This window comes from Montipora foliosa, chromosome 6 (assembly GCF_036669935.1).
Source record: "Montipora foliosa isolate CH-2021 chromosome 6, ASM3666993v2, whole genome shotgun sequence".
Lineage (NCBI taxonomy): Eukaryota > Metazoa > Cnidaria > Anthozoa > Scleractinia > Acroporidae > Montipora > Montipora foliosa.
In genome coordinates this window covers 19,523,431-19,538,430 of record NC_090874.1, presented here as the reverse complement: position 1 = coordinate 19,538,430, position 15,000 = coordinate 19,523,431, and the positions used below count along the sequence as shown (strand labels likewise).

At 41.8% G+C, this 15,000-nt stretch overlaps 1 protein-coding gene across 1 annotated transcript in view; it reads right to left on the bottom strand.

The window, feature by feature from the left end:
* LOC138006912 (KAT8 regulatory NSL complex subunit 3-like) overlaps positions 1 to 15,000 on the bottom strand; it is a 23,382-nt gene that overhangs the window by 95 nt on the left and 8,287 nt on the right. The window contains exons 7-13 of the mRNA XM_068853542.1: positions 11,617 to 11,841; positions 10,724 to 10,795; positions 9,924 to 9,998; positions 8,672 to 8,761; positions 8,180 to 8,242; positions 5,337 to 5,405; positions 1 to 3,463 (exon numbers count right to left, since the gene is read on the bottom strand). The exon at positions 1 to 3,463 is cut by the window's left edge and continues 95 nt beyond it. Coding sequence (XP_068709643.1) covers positions 1,559 to 3,463; positions 5,337 to 5,405; positions 8,180 to 8,242; positions 8,672 to 8,761; positions 9,924 to 9,998; positions 10,724 to 10,795; positions 11,617 to 11,841 — 2,499 coding nt within the window. The 3' untranslated portion in view covers positions 1 to 1,558. The remainder of the gene's footprint in view (positions 3,464 to 5,336; positions 5,406 to 8,179; positions 8,243 to 8,671; positions 8,762 to 9,923; positions 9,999 to 10,723; positions 10,796 to 11,616; positions 11,842 to 15,000) is intronic.

Sequence of the window (15,000 nt, the reverse complement as noted above, 5' to 3'; positions counted from 1 at the left end):
AGAATTGTAATCCATTTTCATCTTCTCCAATTTTGCCTATCCCTGCCTCCTTTAGTATTTGCTGGGTTTTTTTCCAAACCTTCCTTCATTGTTTTAAGTATATTTTTTAAGTTTCGCTTAACTTGGGTGCCAGTTTCCAGTCGCTGACTTTCGTGACACAGCACCTTTACCAATGAAATTAAATGAGGCATTCTCATTGCATTTACACAAATTCGGCCTCGTTCTTCGCTTAAACCCAATCAGACTTTTTTATTAGCCAATCTTACTTTTTCCTTTTCAGGATAAAAGTTTTCCGACAAGCGCTTTTGTCATTTTTACTCCTGCGCAGTTGCATTCTATTCCAACTGAAGTTGAAAGTGTCAAAACAGAAGTACTGTTTTTTTTTCTTGCGTCTGAGGGCGCTTTCCATTTGACAGAACTCACCGCCCAGACCGGGCATTTGGAAGGACTAACTCTAGAACGCCTTCAAATTAACACATTTCGAGGATAGTACATACTCCTCCAGAAGAATACGTAACAATTATTCGACGAGGGCGCGGAGGATAAGAAGTGATAGATATAATAATTTTTTTATTATACTGATACTGATGAAATACCAGGATTTCTCCTATTACTAAAAAAAATCATATCTTCACCGCGCGCAGTGAACATACCATTTTTTCCTTTTACAAGCGAGAATTAAGTTGTCGTCATGGTAACGAACAATTAGCCAAAAATACTTGAGTTTCCTCTTCATTGTAAGATACTTTTGTGCTTTAATATAATTCTTCTCCACTACATTAACATTTTTATTGCGAAATTTTACATTTGTTTTTCATAACTTTCATATCTTGTTTCAGGTCACACAACATGCGTGTTTTTTAGCGGTTGGTGACCACTTTTTCATCCTTTCGAAAACGAGTAAAACAAGTTGTTTTAAATCCAGAGATTTCATCAATATCTATATAATAAACAGAACATTACATGGCCGCCTGGGGATATGACTTTTATATTGTCGTGCTGAAAGTATCTCTCACTCGTTCGCTTCGCTCCCTCGTGAGAAATACTTTCAGCACTCGAAGATAAAACTCTTTATCCCCGCGCGGCCATGTAATATCCTCTATAGATATCCAGAAAGCCCGAGTAGAATTGTTTTATTAAAAACTCCAGGATCAACTACTCTTGTTTGGTGTTCCCGGGGGTAGTATTGTCGACTAAAGCACCGATTTTCCGGTCCAAAACGGCTTTTGTCGGCCATTTTTCTCGGCAGAGTCAGCTCGCTTTATGCTGACGCGTTCCTTGACCATATTTGGTACAGCAAGTATATGAACTGATAGCCTGTCTCATAAACACCAAACCCCTTTTCGTAAAGCACAACAGAAGGGATAATCTTTCTTTTTCTTTTTCTTTTTTACAGTATTTACAAAAAAGACCGTGCTTGCCTATCATTCGCTTATCTCAAATCTAAATTCAAGTTGTGCTCTGACATCTGGTGAGGATTAGTCGAGTAACACCCGATAAAATCCATTAAACTCGAAGAAGAAACGTAGTGGGCAAATCAAGAAGCCAGCGCTCCCTTTTACGAGGAACTCCCAGGCTCACTTTTCGCACCTCCCTGTTCATCCGCTTTAGATTGAGCCACAACAAGGTCTTGCTTTACGTTCGTGACCTGAGTAGCAGAAACTCGTTTACTGACATGTTGACCACCGCTCAAAGAAGAGCTTGAGGAAGCCGTTCCTGCAGAATGACTAGCTTGTGGATCCTTAATTCTCACGACAGAACCAAGCGATGCTGTTGTTGGAGCGGCAGTCAACGACTTCAACGTTACCCCTGCAGGTGCAGCATTAGAAGAAGGGACCTCTTTAGTAGTAACCTGTGAAGAGACCACATGAATTCCACCCGTCTTACCGGACACGTTAGCCGGTTCAGACTGACAGTGGGAAACAGGAGTTCGAGAAGTGACGACTCTTGCAACTTGACTTGTCCCTGCTTTAGCCACTGTGACGATGGCTGGAACACCAATCTGCGAGAGAGACTGTGGATTAGAGACCTTGTTTCCCGGCTGATTGATAACCCTGTTTGTTGATGCAGAGGTCATTTGACCAGGTATAGCTCTTACTGTTTGACTAGATAGAGTAGATGCTCGGGTGCTCTGGACGAGGGTCACTCGACCGCTAGGTTGCGATAATGTGGAGTTACTGGGCAGTTTTCCTGCTAGAGCAGCGAGATTGACTGGCAAAGACGTAACAACATTCCCTTGAACAGACGAGTCTTTTTGTGTGACTAAATGAGACCCACTGGTGGACTGCCGCACAGGATAACCAAGCACGACCTGAGATTGTCCTGTACCACCGGATACCGTCTGAAGTGTTGCACCACTGATCAGCTTGTACGAACCTTTCAGGCCAGCTGATGATATCGCTTGTGAAACCATCAACTTACTACCGTCCTTGGTCAAAACACTAATGGTCGATGGCTGACTCAGTTCGCCCACACGAGTAACTGTCGGTCTACCAGAGGTCAGAGGCGCTGACGATGTTGCGAACTTCCCAAGAGGGGAAGCTGCCGCTGCAGTCGCGTTCGAGGCAGGGATGGCACCCGGTGGAAGAGACGGCGCTTGCGTTGTTACAGTGGTACCTTTAAGATTTACCAAGGAGGTGAATGAGGAAGTTGGAGACTGAGAGAGAGGGCTTTGTCTGACCGGAGCGGATACGAGAGTTCTGACCGGGAGCTGAGCACCTGAGGATTGTGCAGACAAAGCGGCATTGACTGCGCTGAGAGAAACGGGAGTATGGCGCTGGCTCTGTGGTTTGATGATATACTGCACGGTCTGTCCTCCAGTATGCGTTGAAGTCATCAGTGAGGGTGAGCTGCCGCGCGGGATGGTGATAAACGTCTGTGTGACTCGGGCGCCAGAGTCAGAGCTCTTGGCAGTCAATGAAATGAATGCTTGTCCTCTACCGCCAGATGCTAGAGCGGCTGAAGACGAATTCTGCAAAGGCATCTGACGTGAAACAGTCGCACTTTGCAGAGGAAACCCAGCCAGAGTCCCATGGTGCACAGGAATTGCTTGCGGAACACTGCTGACCACACTTGTCGGCACTGCTCCCGTCACGTGAATTATACTCGGCGGTGGATTGGAGGGTTTCGATTTGGACTTGGACGTCCTTGGCTTCTTGGCTGGACTGGGTTGGCTGAGTGAGCGCATACTGCTTAGAGTCCCCATAGTGTTTCCCAAAGGGATTTTTAGCATTGTGTTTCCTTGATCTTGAGAGGATGCCTTTTGGGGCGTGGATTTCTTTGCCAATGACGTCACAGCTTGTTTGCCCACTGAACGATCCATTTCAGAGCTCAGGTCACGTGATACAGAACGCTTTCTTTTTTTCTTTCGGAGATCCACCTCGTCTGATGAATCGTTTCTGGTGTGAACGCTGTTAGTGGTCATGCAGGTCAACACATTGCCCAGAAATTCTCCAATTTCGTCCTAAAAACAACAAGACTTCATGAGAACAGATACAATAAGCCTATGGCAAAAACAAAGCAATCCGTTTGTTTACACTTTTTGTAGAAAATGCGCGTTTATTTCTCATCGATCAAGCAAGAAATCAGCATGGAATTTCAACAATGAGTTTAATAATTAGCTATCTGTGGAAATTTGAGCCGATGTCTCAGATAATCTTTGAGGACTGTCGCTATGAAAAATAATACTAACTTTTGCAAAGGAAGTATGGTATGCCGCCCAGTAATTATTATTTCGCTGATTACCTAAACCATAGTTAATGGAGGGGAATGGTTATGAAACCCAACAAATTTCCTTGATGTATATTTTTGTTCTCTTTTTTTGGCCTTGACCGTGCACAAAACACAATAGGGGGTTTAAGCAAGCGCGTTTTTGAGACGCGGACGGCGACCGGAAGTGGGTTGTTTTTCCTTTTAACTTGTCTTCACACAACCACATTTACCTTGCTAAGTATCTTTTGTTCATTAGAGATGATTAGTCTAAAAATCTGCGAGACACCACTGCCCTGGCACGCGAAATGTTCCCTTCCGGTTGCCGTCCGCGTCTCAAAACCGCACGTGCTTAAGCTCCCTAATAGTTGTTTACTCCGTACTGAGGAACTATAAACCAATAGAAACCTGTTGGTTACGTAATCCATGCAAAGTGTATGAGCGCAAAAACGAAAGATTGTTCGTGGACTTCCCAACCTAAATCTTGGCATCTTTGTTTGCTCCTTTGATGTTTGCCGAACTTCAAAACCAGTCCCCTCTATTAAGCATGCCTAAACCACAGGACTTAAACATGGAGAGTAAGGATGGCCCTGTGGTAACGCTCCTGCCTCCCACTTCTGCGGACCCGGGATCACATCCTAAATGCAAATGTGGGCCGAGTTTCAGTCGCTCTCAATCTTACTCCGACGTTTTTATCCGGGCACTCCGGTTTTCCTCCCTCAGCAAAATTTACTCCCAGTTTATTCCATATGGCTGTGGTGCTGTGGCTGTTATACACAATTATGGTCTCATTTACACAAAAGACTGAGTTGAAAAGCCCTTCAAGAAAATCCTGCCAAGCCGACCACATGCTGGAAAGGTCAGACCACAACACAGGAACTCTGTGCCCTAATCTTTTTCGAGTAGTGTGTGGAATCTTATACGTCCCACAGAGTTAATGAACAAAGGCTGTGAGACAGGACCTCCAGCTTATCGTCCTTATCCGAGAAAACTACAAAGTCTAACCATTTGCAGATGTAGTTACAAAGGCAGCACTTTCTCCGGAAGTCCAGTGCACTGTCTATTGAGCCATTTCATTTTACTCTTCAGCGGCGGCAGTTCAATTTGGAGAATTCTTAACTGTCTTCAAATGTCTTCAAAGAGTATCGAATACATCGGGGCCGAATTTTCATAAATACTTATGACATGCACGTTTAGTTTCTTGAATGATTGATCGAAAAACGATGGGCACATGCTGATGATAAAGCGCAATTCTAAACAAAGGTTCGTTTGGAGGAAACGAGTTGAGAAAAAGAGTAGACCTGAAACGCACTGGTCCGTTGCGACGAACACGTGTAGTCTACGTTTTCCACGCGTTGCAAACGCATTTTGAGCAGTCTTCGAGCAAAAACCTCAAAAAGTTCCTCACTCAGTCAAAAACGCTCGAAGATAAAAAACTTGTCAAAAACGTTCGAATCAGCCTCAAAAAGGCATCTTTTTGTGAAAACCCAGCCATTTGGCAGCGTTTTGAGCTGGTTCGCTTATCTTTGGACAGTACTGTAAGTACAATGTATTTAATCCAGATTAGTTTCCAACAACACGACTCTGGTAGAAAAAACAAGGTACGACCACGACGTAAGAGTACATACCATAATCAACCGATCAACCATACTCTGCGTTAAACCTTCTTGTTTCTTCTTAGCACGAGTCAGCCGCAACTGTTGAGCAAAGGCAAAGAAATGTTTGTTTTTCAGTTAACTGCAAGCTATTTCCCAAAGCCGTATCCACAATCTGATGACATTTTAAACTCATTTTTTAGATATACGGTAACCCGTCTTTACATTTCTCTGGAAGGGAACATCCACTCCAACGAAGTAACACCCAGAAATAATGTTATCTCTTAAGTCAAATTTTCTTAAAAACTTCTCAAAGAAAGCGCTTGTATAAGTTTTAGAATGGCCCATTTTTGTTTTCAAATTTCCGGGGCGTCGCTATCTTGAATAAGTGTGAAGTGTTACACAAAAGAAATTTAGAGCGATAAAGCAACCGTAACATGTCACATTTATTCAAAACGGCCTCCTCTTCAAAGCAAGTCTTAGTGGGAAGTTTTTGTGATGATAATAGACCCTTGCACGGTTTTTGACCGTCATCTTGGCTGGGAGGCAAACACGGCTAAAAAAAGGAGACAGCTTTCCAACTTTTGCCACAACTTTAAATAGTTTTATTGATATCATTCATTCAACAGAAAATAAGGCCATTTAGGAAGGTATAAAGGTAAAATCTCTGTTATGAGCCAAGAAAGGCCCATCAGGCCGGCACTTATCTCTGGTTTCGGTAGCATGAAGCGACAAGGAGTATTTCTACTCCCCCCTGGATGGGATGCTAGTCCATCGCAGGGTTACCCCCAGCATTTTCGCCGATACCCATTTATACACCTGGGTGGAGAGAGGCACCGTGGCAGTAAATTGTCTTGCCCAAGAACACAACACAATGTCCCCGGCCAGGACCCGAACCCGACGCCATCGCGCCTCCCTTTAAGGAATGTATGACGTCCGTAAATTGGACTAATAAAGTTTCTTACAGTGCTTCTAATTTCGCGACAATTTGCCGTGATGGTTTTCGAAGGGTTTGTATGGAATCTTAAAAATTCGTTCATGGTCGTTGTAGCCTTAATCTGTTCTTTATATTTCATGAAAATAATCTCAGTATAAATGTCTTTTAAAAGACACTATCACTGTGGAAATCCATCTCGTTTTAGCGGCGCTACAGCGGTTCAAAAACGGCCAAAATCCCATATATTTACTGTAAATTTAGCCGTGTTTGCCACCCAACCAAAATGGTGCCAAAAACCGTGGAAGGGTCTATTAGTTCTATTCAACATATGAATGAAAGCTAATTTTCAGAAGAAAACCTTCGCACTTAGACTCGCTTTGAAGAGGAGGCAGACATGAACTCGGAAATGGCCTATTCATTTTTCCTAATATGAACTCTATTTTTCAAACAAACAAATTTCGAACGAATTTGTTTGCAAACATTATTTCTGTCGTTTTAACATATTCTGCGAATGTAGTAAAAGTGGAGATTTCCTTTGAGCAGTGCAATAGCTCCACTACTGTGAATGATAGAAAGGCTGACCATAGTTACTAACTATGGACTGACTTAGTACTAATCGGTCTCTCAATGAAATGTCCGTATATCCGTAGTAACAACCGCCGCTGTAGCCTGGGACTGAACACCAGACCGCTGAACACCACGCTTTGTTGAATCAAATGTTGATGACGTGTTGACGCCGTTTGCCCACCCCCAGGGGGCCCGTTTCTCGAAAGTCCAGAAACTTTACGGGCCAATCTTCGGGTGTCACAATTCCTTTTGTATCTCAAGAACGGAGAGGATTTAAGTTGTCAAACGTCACGATCATTTTTCTTTTTGTTTCCTTGAAGACATGTTAAAAGATCGGCTTTCCAAAACAAGCGGTTGGCAGTTCCACAAATGGTTTTTCGGGACTTTCGAGAAACGGGCGCCAGAAGTCCATATCGTTCAACAAAATCGGACGGATGTTGAAGCAAAAGCTGAAACTGTTTGCCCGAACCTTTCAACCTCTTGTTTCATTGCACCCTCGCAACAGGCGTCGTCGTCCTTGCCTAATAGGGAGCTTACGAAAAGACGACGCCGATGGCAACGACGACGCTACAAAACAATAGGTTTTAATGAGCAAAAACAATGGCTCTGCACGCTCTGCACGTGCGTTTTACGTTTTGGTACATTTCTTTGCCGTCATCTCCAAAATGACGACGTGAAATGACCAAATTCAAGGTTCTGTGGAGGACTTTAGCACATGACAATGAATTGCTGCACGTGCAGCACGACTATTTATGCTCTTTCAACCAATGATATTATTGCTTTGTGGCGTTGTCGTAGTCGTAGCCGTCGTCGTTTCTTAAATTCCCTACTGTTATTTTACTACGGAGTTTAAGAAACGACGACGGCTACGGCAACGAAAACGCCAAAAAGCAGTAATATTATCGGTTAAAAGAACCAAAATGATCGTGCTACACGTGCGGCACGCCTTTTTGAGCACTTCTCTCCCGCACTCGTCAAACCTACTACGTGAAATGACCAAATTTAAAGTTTTGACGACAACGTGAATCTTTCAGTCTCACCCTTTACTTCAAATCCGTCCGTACTAATCCAGTTTTTGGACACTTCGCCCACATTGCATAATACAAACAAGATGGAATAATCATGAAATACTTAGAAAAGCTCAAAGTTAGATTTTGAAGTAGGGGATGAAGTTCCCGGTGTTGTGGCTGTCCTCTGTGAGTATATGGGTGGGTAGGTATCGCAGGTCCACATCAGCTAAACAGCTGCCAAAACTTCAACCTACTCAACCTACTCAACCAACCAACCAACGTTTTCGTCGTCATAGCCGTCGTGGTTTCTTAAACTCCCTATAGAATGAAAACTACTCAAGGTTTGCCAGTCTTGGTCTCACCTGTTCATCGGCTCCACCCACCACCAACAAACTTGTATCTGTTTTCATTTTCTCCCGCATTTCCTGTCGCAAGTAAAATACAAAGTGTTTGCAAGTACAGTATTGATCCAAAGAGATACGAAACGTAATTGTTTCGAGCAAAGCAAAGAGAAACCGAAAGGACGACCACTTAGTGAAGAAGTGATTATGAAAGGGCTATTTCACACAATTTTCTGTTGTTTCAACAAATAGTAATGCCCTCCTTTTGAAAAGGGAAGCTTTGAAAAAAAAAAATCCAAAAACTGAAGACCAATATGAAAGTGCCAGTATGGTGATGTCGGATTTAAAAGATGTCTGTAAATACTACATCATTTCACTTCAAAGAGTGCATCGATTAAAAATGATGCGCCTCTGAGACTGTTCCTGTATTTTCATAACAGAGATGAGAAATGGGCCAAAACGTTCAAGGCTACAGCGATACTTCTTTACTGTAAGGAACAGAGAAAAAGATACCTCAACGTCTTCTTGTGACGTCAGATTGGAATGCGATCCAATGACAAACAATGTGGGTGTTTTAAGCTCCAAAAGAGGATCTTCCACTCCCTGGGAAAAGAAGGGAATTAATCTCTTCAAATTATAGGACACATGATATTCATGAGAGAGGGTTCAAGAAGGAAAAAACAATATGAAATGCAAGACAAATTAAAATTGGCTTTTGAATTAAATACAGTACAAGCTTGAATAATCAAGTTGTTTGAAGGATGATAAGCTCTTATCCTACTATAACTACTAGCAAAATGTTGTAATGAGTTGAAGTCAAACACCATGTTTTTCTCCAGTACAGCAATATTAATTCTACATGCAGATGAAAAATGTTAACCCCAGTAAACGAAACGACGACAATTTTTTTCGATTTTGACAAAGGATTAATAGCTTCAACATCCGCTCAATTCTGTTGAACAGCAATGTTGAAAGCATTGCCCCTCCCCACCCCCCCCCCCGCCCCCCTTCTCCCACTTTAACCGTGTTGAATCGATGTTGAATGACTTTCAAAGCGTTTAAACTTTGCATCAACAACCATTAAACATTTCTTTTGTTATAGCGAATGTTGAATGAAATTAAAGAAAATTGCCACCCTCTTTCAACATCGCTTGGTATGCGCGTGCGCAATAATCTTGTTCTCAAACCTTGATATCAAGGACTGTACTATAGAATATAGTCAACTAAATTGACAAACCATTGGGTCATGCGCTATGTAAGAGATAATTAAAACAATTCCACTTTGCGTTGATCAAGACAAATTACCCTCCTGATAAAAATCTTATTGAAACTCCCATTATTCTGTACAATGCAGCCATATTTGAATAACGAAAGTTCTTCGTGGGAGAGCAGAGGTGAGAGCACCCGCCTTCCACCAATGTGGCCTGGGTTCGATTTCCGGTCCTGACGTCATATTTGGGTTGAGTTTGTTGTTGGTTCTCTACTTGCTCCGAGAGGTTTTTCTCCGGGTACTCCGGTTTTCTCCTCTCCTCAAAAACCAACACTGCCAAATTCCAATTCGATCCGGAAAGCAGGGACACATGTTGAACGAGCTCCTGAGCGCTCTTAAAGTGTTCCGTGGGTAAACAAATTACATTTACATTTTTTTCTCGTCTTAAGCCTACTTGGGGAGCTAACCACTGTTTTTTTGTTGATTATGATTATACAAGGGTTTACCGGCATGAACCATCAGTTACACTGTACAAAAAAAAAAACAACAACTCACCACTCGGACGCCACTGAGGCCAGTGATGGGAAAACCGAGGCACACAACAGCACAGACAGACTCCATTAATGCAACCTAATGGAAAAAAAGGGTAATAAAATTAAGCAGTAGATCCAAAACCTTAGGATAGATGCACTTAAATGTACATGCACTATAAGAACTGAGAAGCAAACCGATTTTGGTATCCCTCACAAAATCTCTGGTTAATGTAGGTTCAAGTGTGGGGTATTTCCATCCACACGTATTCAAATCGAGTTGGCCCGTCCACACGTATCCGAAACGTATCTGGTGCTCAAGACTCCTCAAGGAAACAGAGGTAACAGAGCATGCGCCAGGAAGCCCTCGGCAGCCATCTTGCAAATTGATTTCACGGTAAGGAACTGGGCTCGATCTTGTTACGTCCTCCGGATTAAAAAATATCCGGCTTTGGAGTCCACACGGTTCCGAATTCATATCGGATTCAAAAATATCCAATCTGGAGAGCGTATTCGAAAAGTTCCGGATTCACCAGCGAATTCGCCGGATACGTGTGGACGGAGCCTTATTTACCCTTTGTCAAGAGTAACCACACTCTTCATTTGTAAAGTGTTTGTGAGAAGCCCGTTTGTGAAGAAAACATTAGTAACGTAATATGCAGCACCTTTGAAGGTAAAAAAATCTTGTTATAGAATGTAGCGATTTCGGAACATGGCTAGAGCAACATGTCTTAATTAACATGTCTATAGCGGTACTAGCACAAGAAAATTTAGAAAAATAACATTTCCACAAGCAACAGTCAAAACAAAGTTCAGACATATTACCTGGCATGAAACCAAAGCACCAACAGACCAACCCAGCAGAATAATGGGACGATTAGGAAAGTGACTTCTCAACTAAAGAATACAAACACTAATCAATGTTAACCAATCATTGAAAGGTCCATTTTCTGCCTCAAATTTATTCTTCAGGGCAATTTCATTGTCAACATTATCGTTATCACAATTGTAATGGTTATCATAATTAAGATAATTATAGTTATTATTGTTGAATCATTGTATTACATTACACTAGCGCGATGTTCTACTCATAGAGAAACACAGAGAGAATATTTCAATTTAAAATATGAAAATTTAATACCTCTGTTTCGACTGAAGCCAAGTTTGTCTCCGCTATGATTTATCAACCCACGTGGAAACATAACATGAAATCGAGGCTAGCGACCCAATTCCCCACCCCCTATGAGTGATGATCAAATGCCCTGTCCCCAGGTAGACTAAGTTGATCAAATTCCCTCCCCCCAGGCAGGAAAAGGCGTCGAATGCCCAGGGTGTACCCTGGGGGGGGGGGGGGGGGGGGAGGGGGATGTTGAAGCTTCGATTTGACTGGTACATAACCATGCACTAAGTCATTACAACATAAAAACAATTCAGAAGTCCCCTCGATTTTTCATCTTTGGTAACTCACTAACCCTCTCTACCTGAAACATTCCCCTCATTTGAAGCAATTTTTCATTTCTCTTTAGGTCACTTTCTAACTTACAATGTATGTTACCCTTAAATTCACATTTTTTGGCAAGTCAAAAAATTCATAGTTTGAGTTATTCAGACTCCACTGACTGTGTTATCATCATCCTTACATGCATTATGAACTCTCTTCTATTCAAAGCCATAGCAAGTTTGAAGTTTTCAGTTACACATCTTTATCTCAAATTTACCTCAAGCACTTTAATCCTCACAGCACCAATGATGTGGTCCAGACACTGACCGATAGAAACCCCGCTTCCACCATTACTGGTATGCATTGTCACGGGTACAACTTTGCCAAGGACCGACAGTTGGTTATGCCAGAAGCGAGCCCGCTTTGACGACGTTCCAGCACTTATACTTGTTGTAGGACCACTTGGTACAACCAACAATAGTGGAGTTCCTGGGAGCTTACGCTGGAGATAGAATGTAAATGTAAATGTAAATGTAAATCTGCGCTTAGTTGACCGCTCCCTACAAGGGCTTTTCAGGATCAACTGGCTCAACGGGATTGGACCAAATGCATGTGAAGGTGCCCACGGCTACCGCCATACGATCCATGTGTGATCTCGGAGCACCAGAAAAACCAAGCCAGATGTAATTGACTGGGAGTCGATTTTGAGGTGGGAGGAAAACCAGAGTACCCGGAGAAAAACCCTCGGAGTCAGGTTGAGATCGACTTAAACTCAACCCACATAAGCCCCGAGGCCAGAGTTGAACCTGGGTCACAGAGGTGGGATGACCACTAAACCACCCTGACTCCCCAACACACTTTGCCATAATGATGTACATGTTCTTGTATCCAAGTATACCAAGTACTTTAAATTAATTTTGATACTGTACAGAATCCAGCAATGGAATCTTTTCAGGGAGCAGGTTGGTGACCTGTGAAAATGCTTATTCCTCATGATTGTACAGTAGTTAACATCCTCGGTTTGATTTTCCTACATGGATTTTCCTTTCCTTGTCAGACTAAAATCGTACACCTGTATCTCCCCACTTCAGTTCTAAGGGAGAAGGTGTGACAGATGATAAACCATCAGATTCTAACAAACTCTATATCCACTCAAAAACTATGTGCCTTTTAACCCATTGACTCCCACATATAGGAGTGACACTTAATAGATTTTACTGTCTAGATAGTGCCAGACCCAATGGGTTTAAGGAAAAGACTTAAGTTTGGGATTAGGGTTAGCAAGTTTTGAATGTGAGTAATGGTGGACCATGAAATCCAAAACTTACACTCAAAGTAAACTGCCTTTGGATAAAATTCAAAGCTCAAATTTTTGCAGGTAAGGTGTTGAGTAAACAAAAGGTCATACTTTCAAAATCTGAAGAAAAAAAAGGAAGTGATTTTTTTAAATCACAGGGGCACTTTTAGGTGGCTCAAAGCAGTTTCAACGCTTTCAAGCAACGTTCTCATTAGAAGGATTGGCACTACAAAGCTGTAACTCGAATTAGCAATGTTATAATACCAATGACAGCACTTGGCTCAAAATTAACACTCGCAAACTCGCAAAATGAGAGTCGATTTGATAATCTGCGAGTGAGAAAAATATCCACTAGCAAACGTTTGCGAGTTAGAATCATCCATGTCTCCCAAACATTTGGAGAAAGCTGTTCGAAAGCAAGAAAAAATGCACGGACAACATCTGGGGCAAATGAAACAGCGCACACTGAGCTGAGAAGAGCACATTGATTTTTGTGTTAGCCACTAGCTAGTGGTGTTGCACCAAGGCTCTGTGCCACACCTGCACATTCGCATGTTGTTGTTCCTCTTGGTTTTGGAACTCTCGTTTTCATTGCATACGTCAAAAATAACTTCTTTCTTCACGAGGCCCTCAGGGCCCTTGACCTCTAACACAAATGCCAGTGGCGATGAAGATCTCGAGCCACTGAAGAAAAAGAGTTTGAAGTCAGGATCCAACATAGATGACACAGCTTATCTGAAAATAGTTCTGCAATGGCAGAAGGATTTCACCATCGATCTGGGTTACAAAGTAGTTGAAGGACACAATGAACTTGTAGAAGAAATACAGTGTAAAACATGTCAAGAATTCTTGAAGGACAAAGCAAATTCAGAAAAGTGACTGAGTGACTATTTGTAATGTATAATATTGCGTTGAACTTTGGGTACTAATAGAGGGCCAAAAAACACAGGCTGATAACCCCAGAGCTGCAGTTGATAGGTGGTGGCTATCAGGAGAACAACAAAAGGAGACCATCACTAAATTAATATTTCATACTTTTTTAAATTAAACTTTTCAGCTCCTTGATAGACTGTGAGAAATACTGTATCAGTTCTAATCTTTATACCAGATATTGTCATTAACATTTCAAGAAAGAATTCACTAGTGGAAAAAATCTTACTAGAAAAACCTTGCAAGTGGACTAAAAAATTAACTTCGAGCCCTAAATGACACTCAATTATTACTGAACAAGATGTGGTCATTTTTTGACGTAATAAGTTACTCTGGAAACAGGAATGCCCAATAGAAACAGCCAATATTTCGCCTTTACACGCTGTACTTGCACATACAGTACCTCAAAAAAGAACTTGGTGACCGCCATTTTTTATTGCCAGAAAGTGATCAAATGGTCAAGTTGAAACTTTCTCCAGAGTTAAAAAAGAAGTCTGTGCCATGCATTCAGAGCCACCTTAACTCGCTGATTTTGTATAACGATTGAAGGTGAGTGATTCTCAAATAACGGTATTTACAATGATTCATTTCACTTTGAAAATCAAAGGTTATAGTATCTGACAGAAAATCATATTGCCTGGGTCAGAAATCCATTTCTCAGGCACTTATCAGAGACGGCTTCAACACGAAGATGCCAAAATTGCGTTAAGCCTACTGAATTTTACCTTCCATGTGAAAACGACCGACTTAAGTGGTTCAGTTTTAATTCACTGAACTCTCCAATTGAGCACTTAAAACCGCCTGAACTGAACAACCCTTCACTTCCTTTTAAACTTTAGTAGGGAGTGTGTGAAAGGTCAAAGCACCACAAAAGGTCAGCATCATGCAATTTCAAAAATGGGTAAGGCGGCGATATCAGATGTTCCACTGATTAGTCTGCTGATCATCTTGCGGCTCTAATCAAGTGCAAGGAAACTTGAAGGGAAACATCAAAGTGAATTAGCCATTGTAGTTCACTGAGAACCACCTCGTCTGAACTGAATATTGCAATGTGGAAAGCGTAAAAAATACGTACTACCTGTATATGTAGAAAGAGTGTTTCTGTCGCAACACATACCGCTTTGCTGAGATGTTTCGCCGCTAAACAATCAAGATTGCTCCACAAGGTACATGTACCTGATTATTTCAGAGTTTTGTAATGATCGAGAATCTGTGTCATGGTAGTACCTCATCGTTGTGTACGAGTCAAAACTGATTTTTTTCAAAAACCTTTTGCTCTAAAAAAAAGATTGTTTTAAGTTTTCGTTGCACCATGAAAATTTATCGCACTAGGGTAGCGATCAAGCGTGGTATCTGATACAATTTTTTATGTTTCTGAAGATTTCTTTTGCGACTCCACTACAGTAGATCTGTATTAATTGATAATACTTTGCA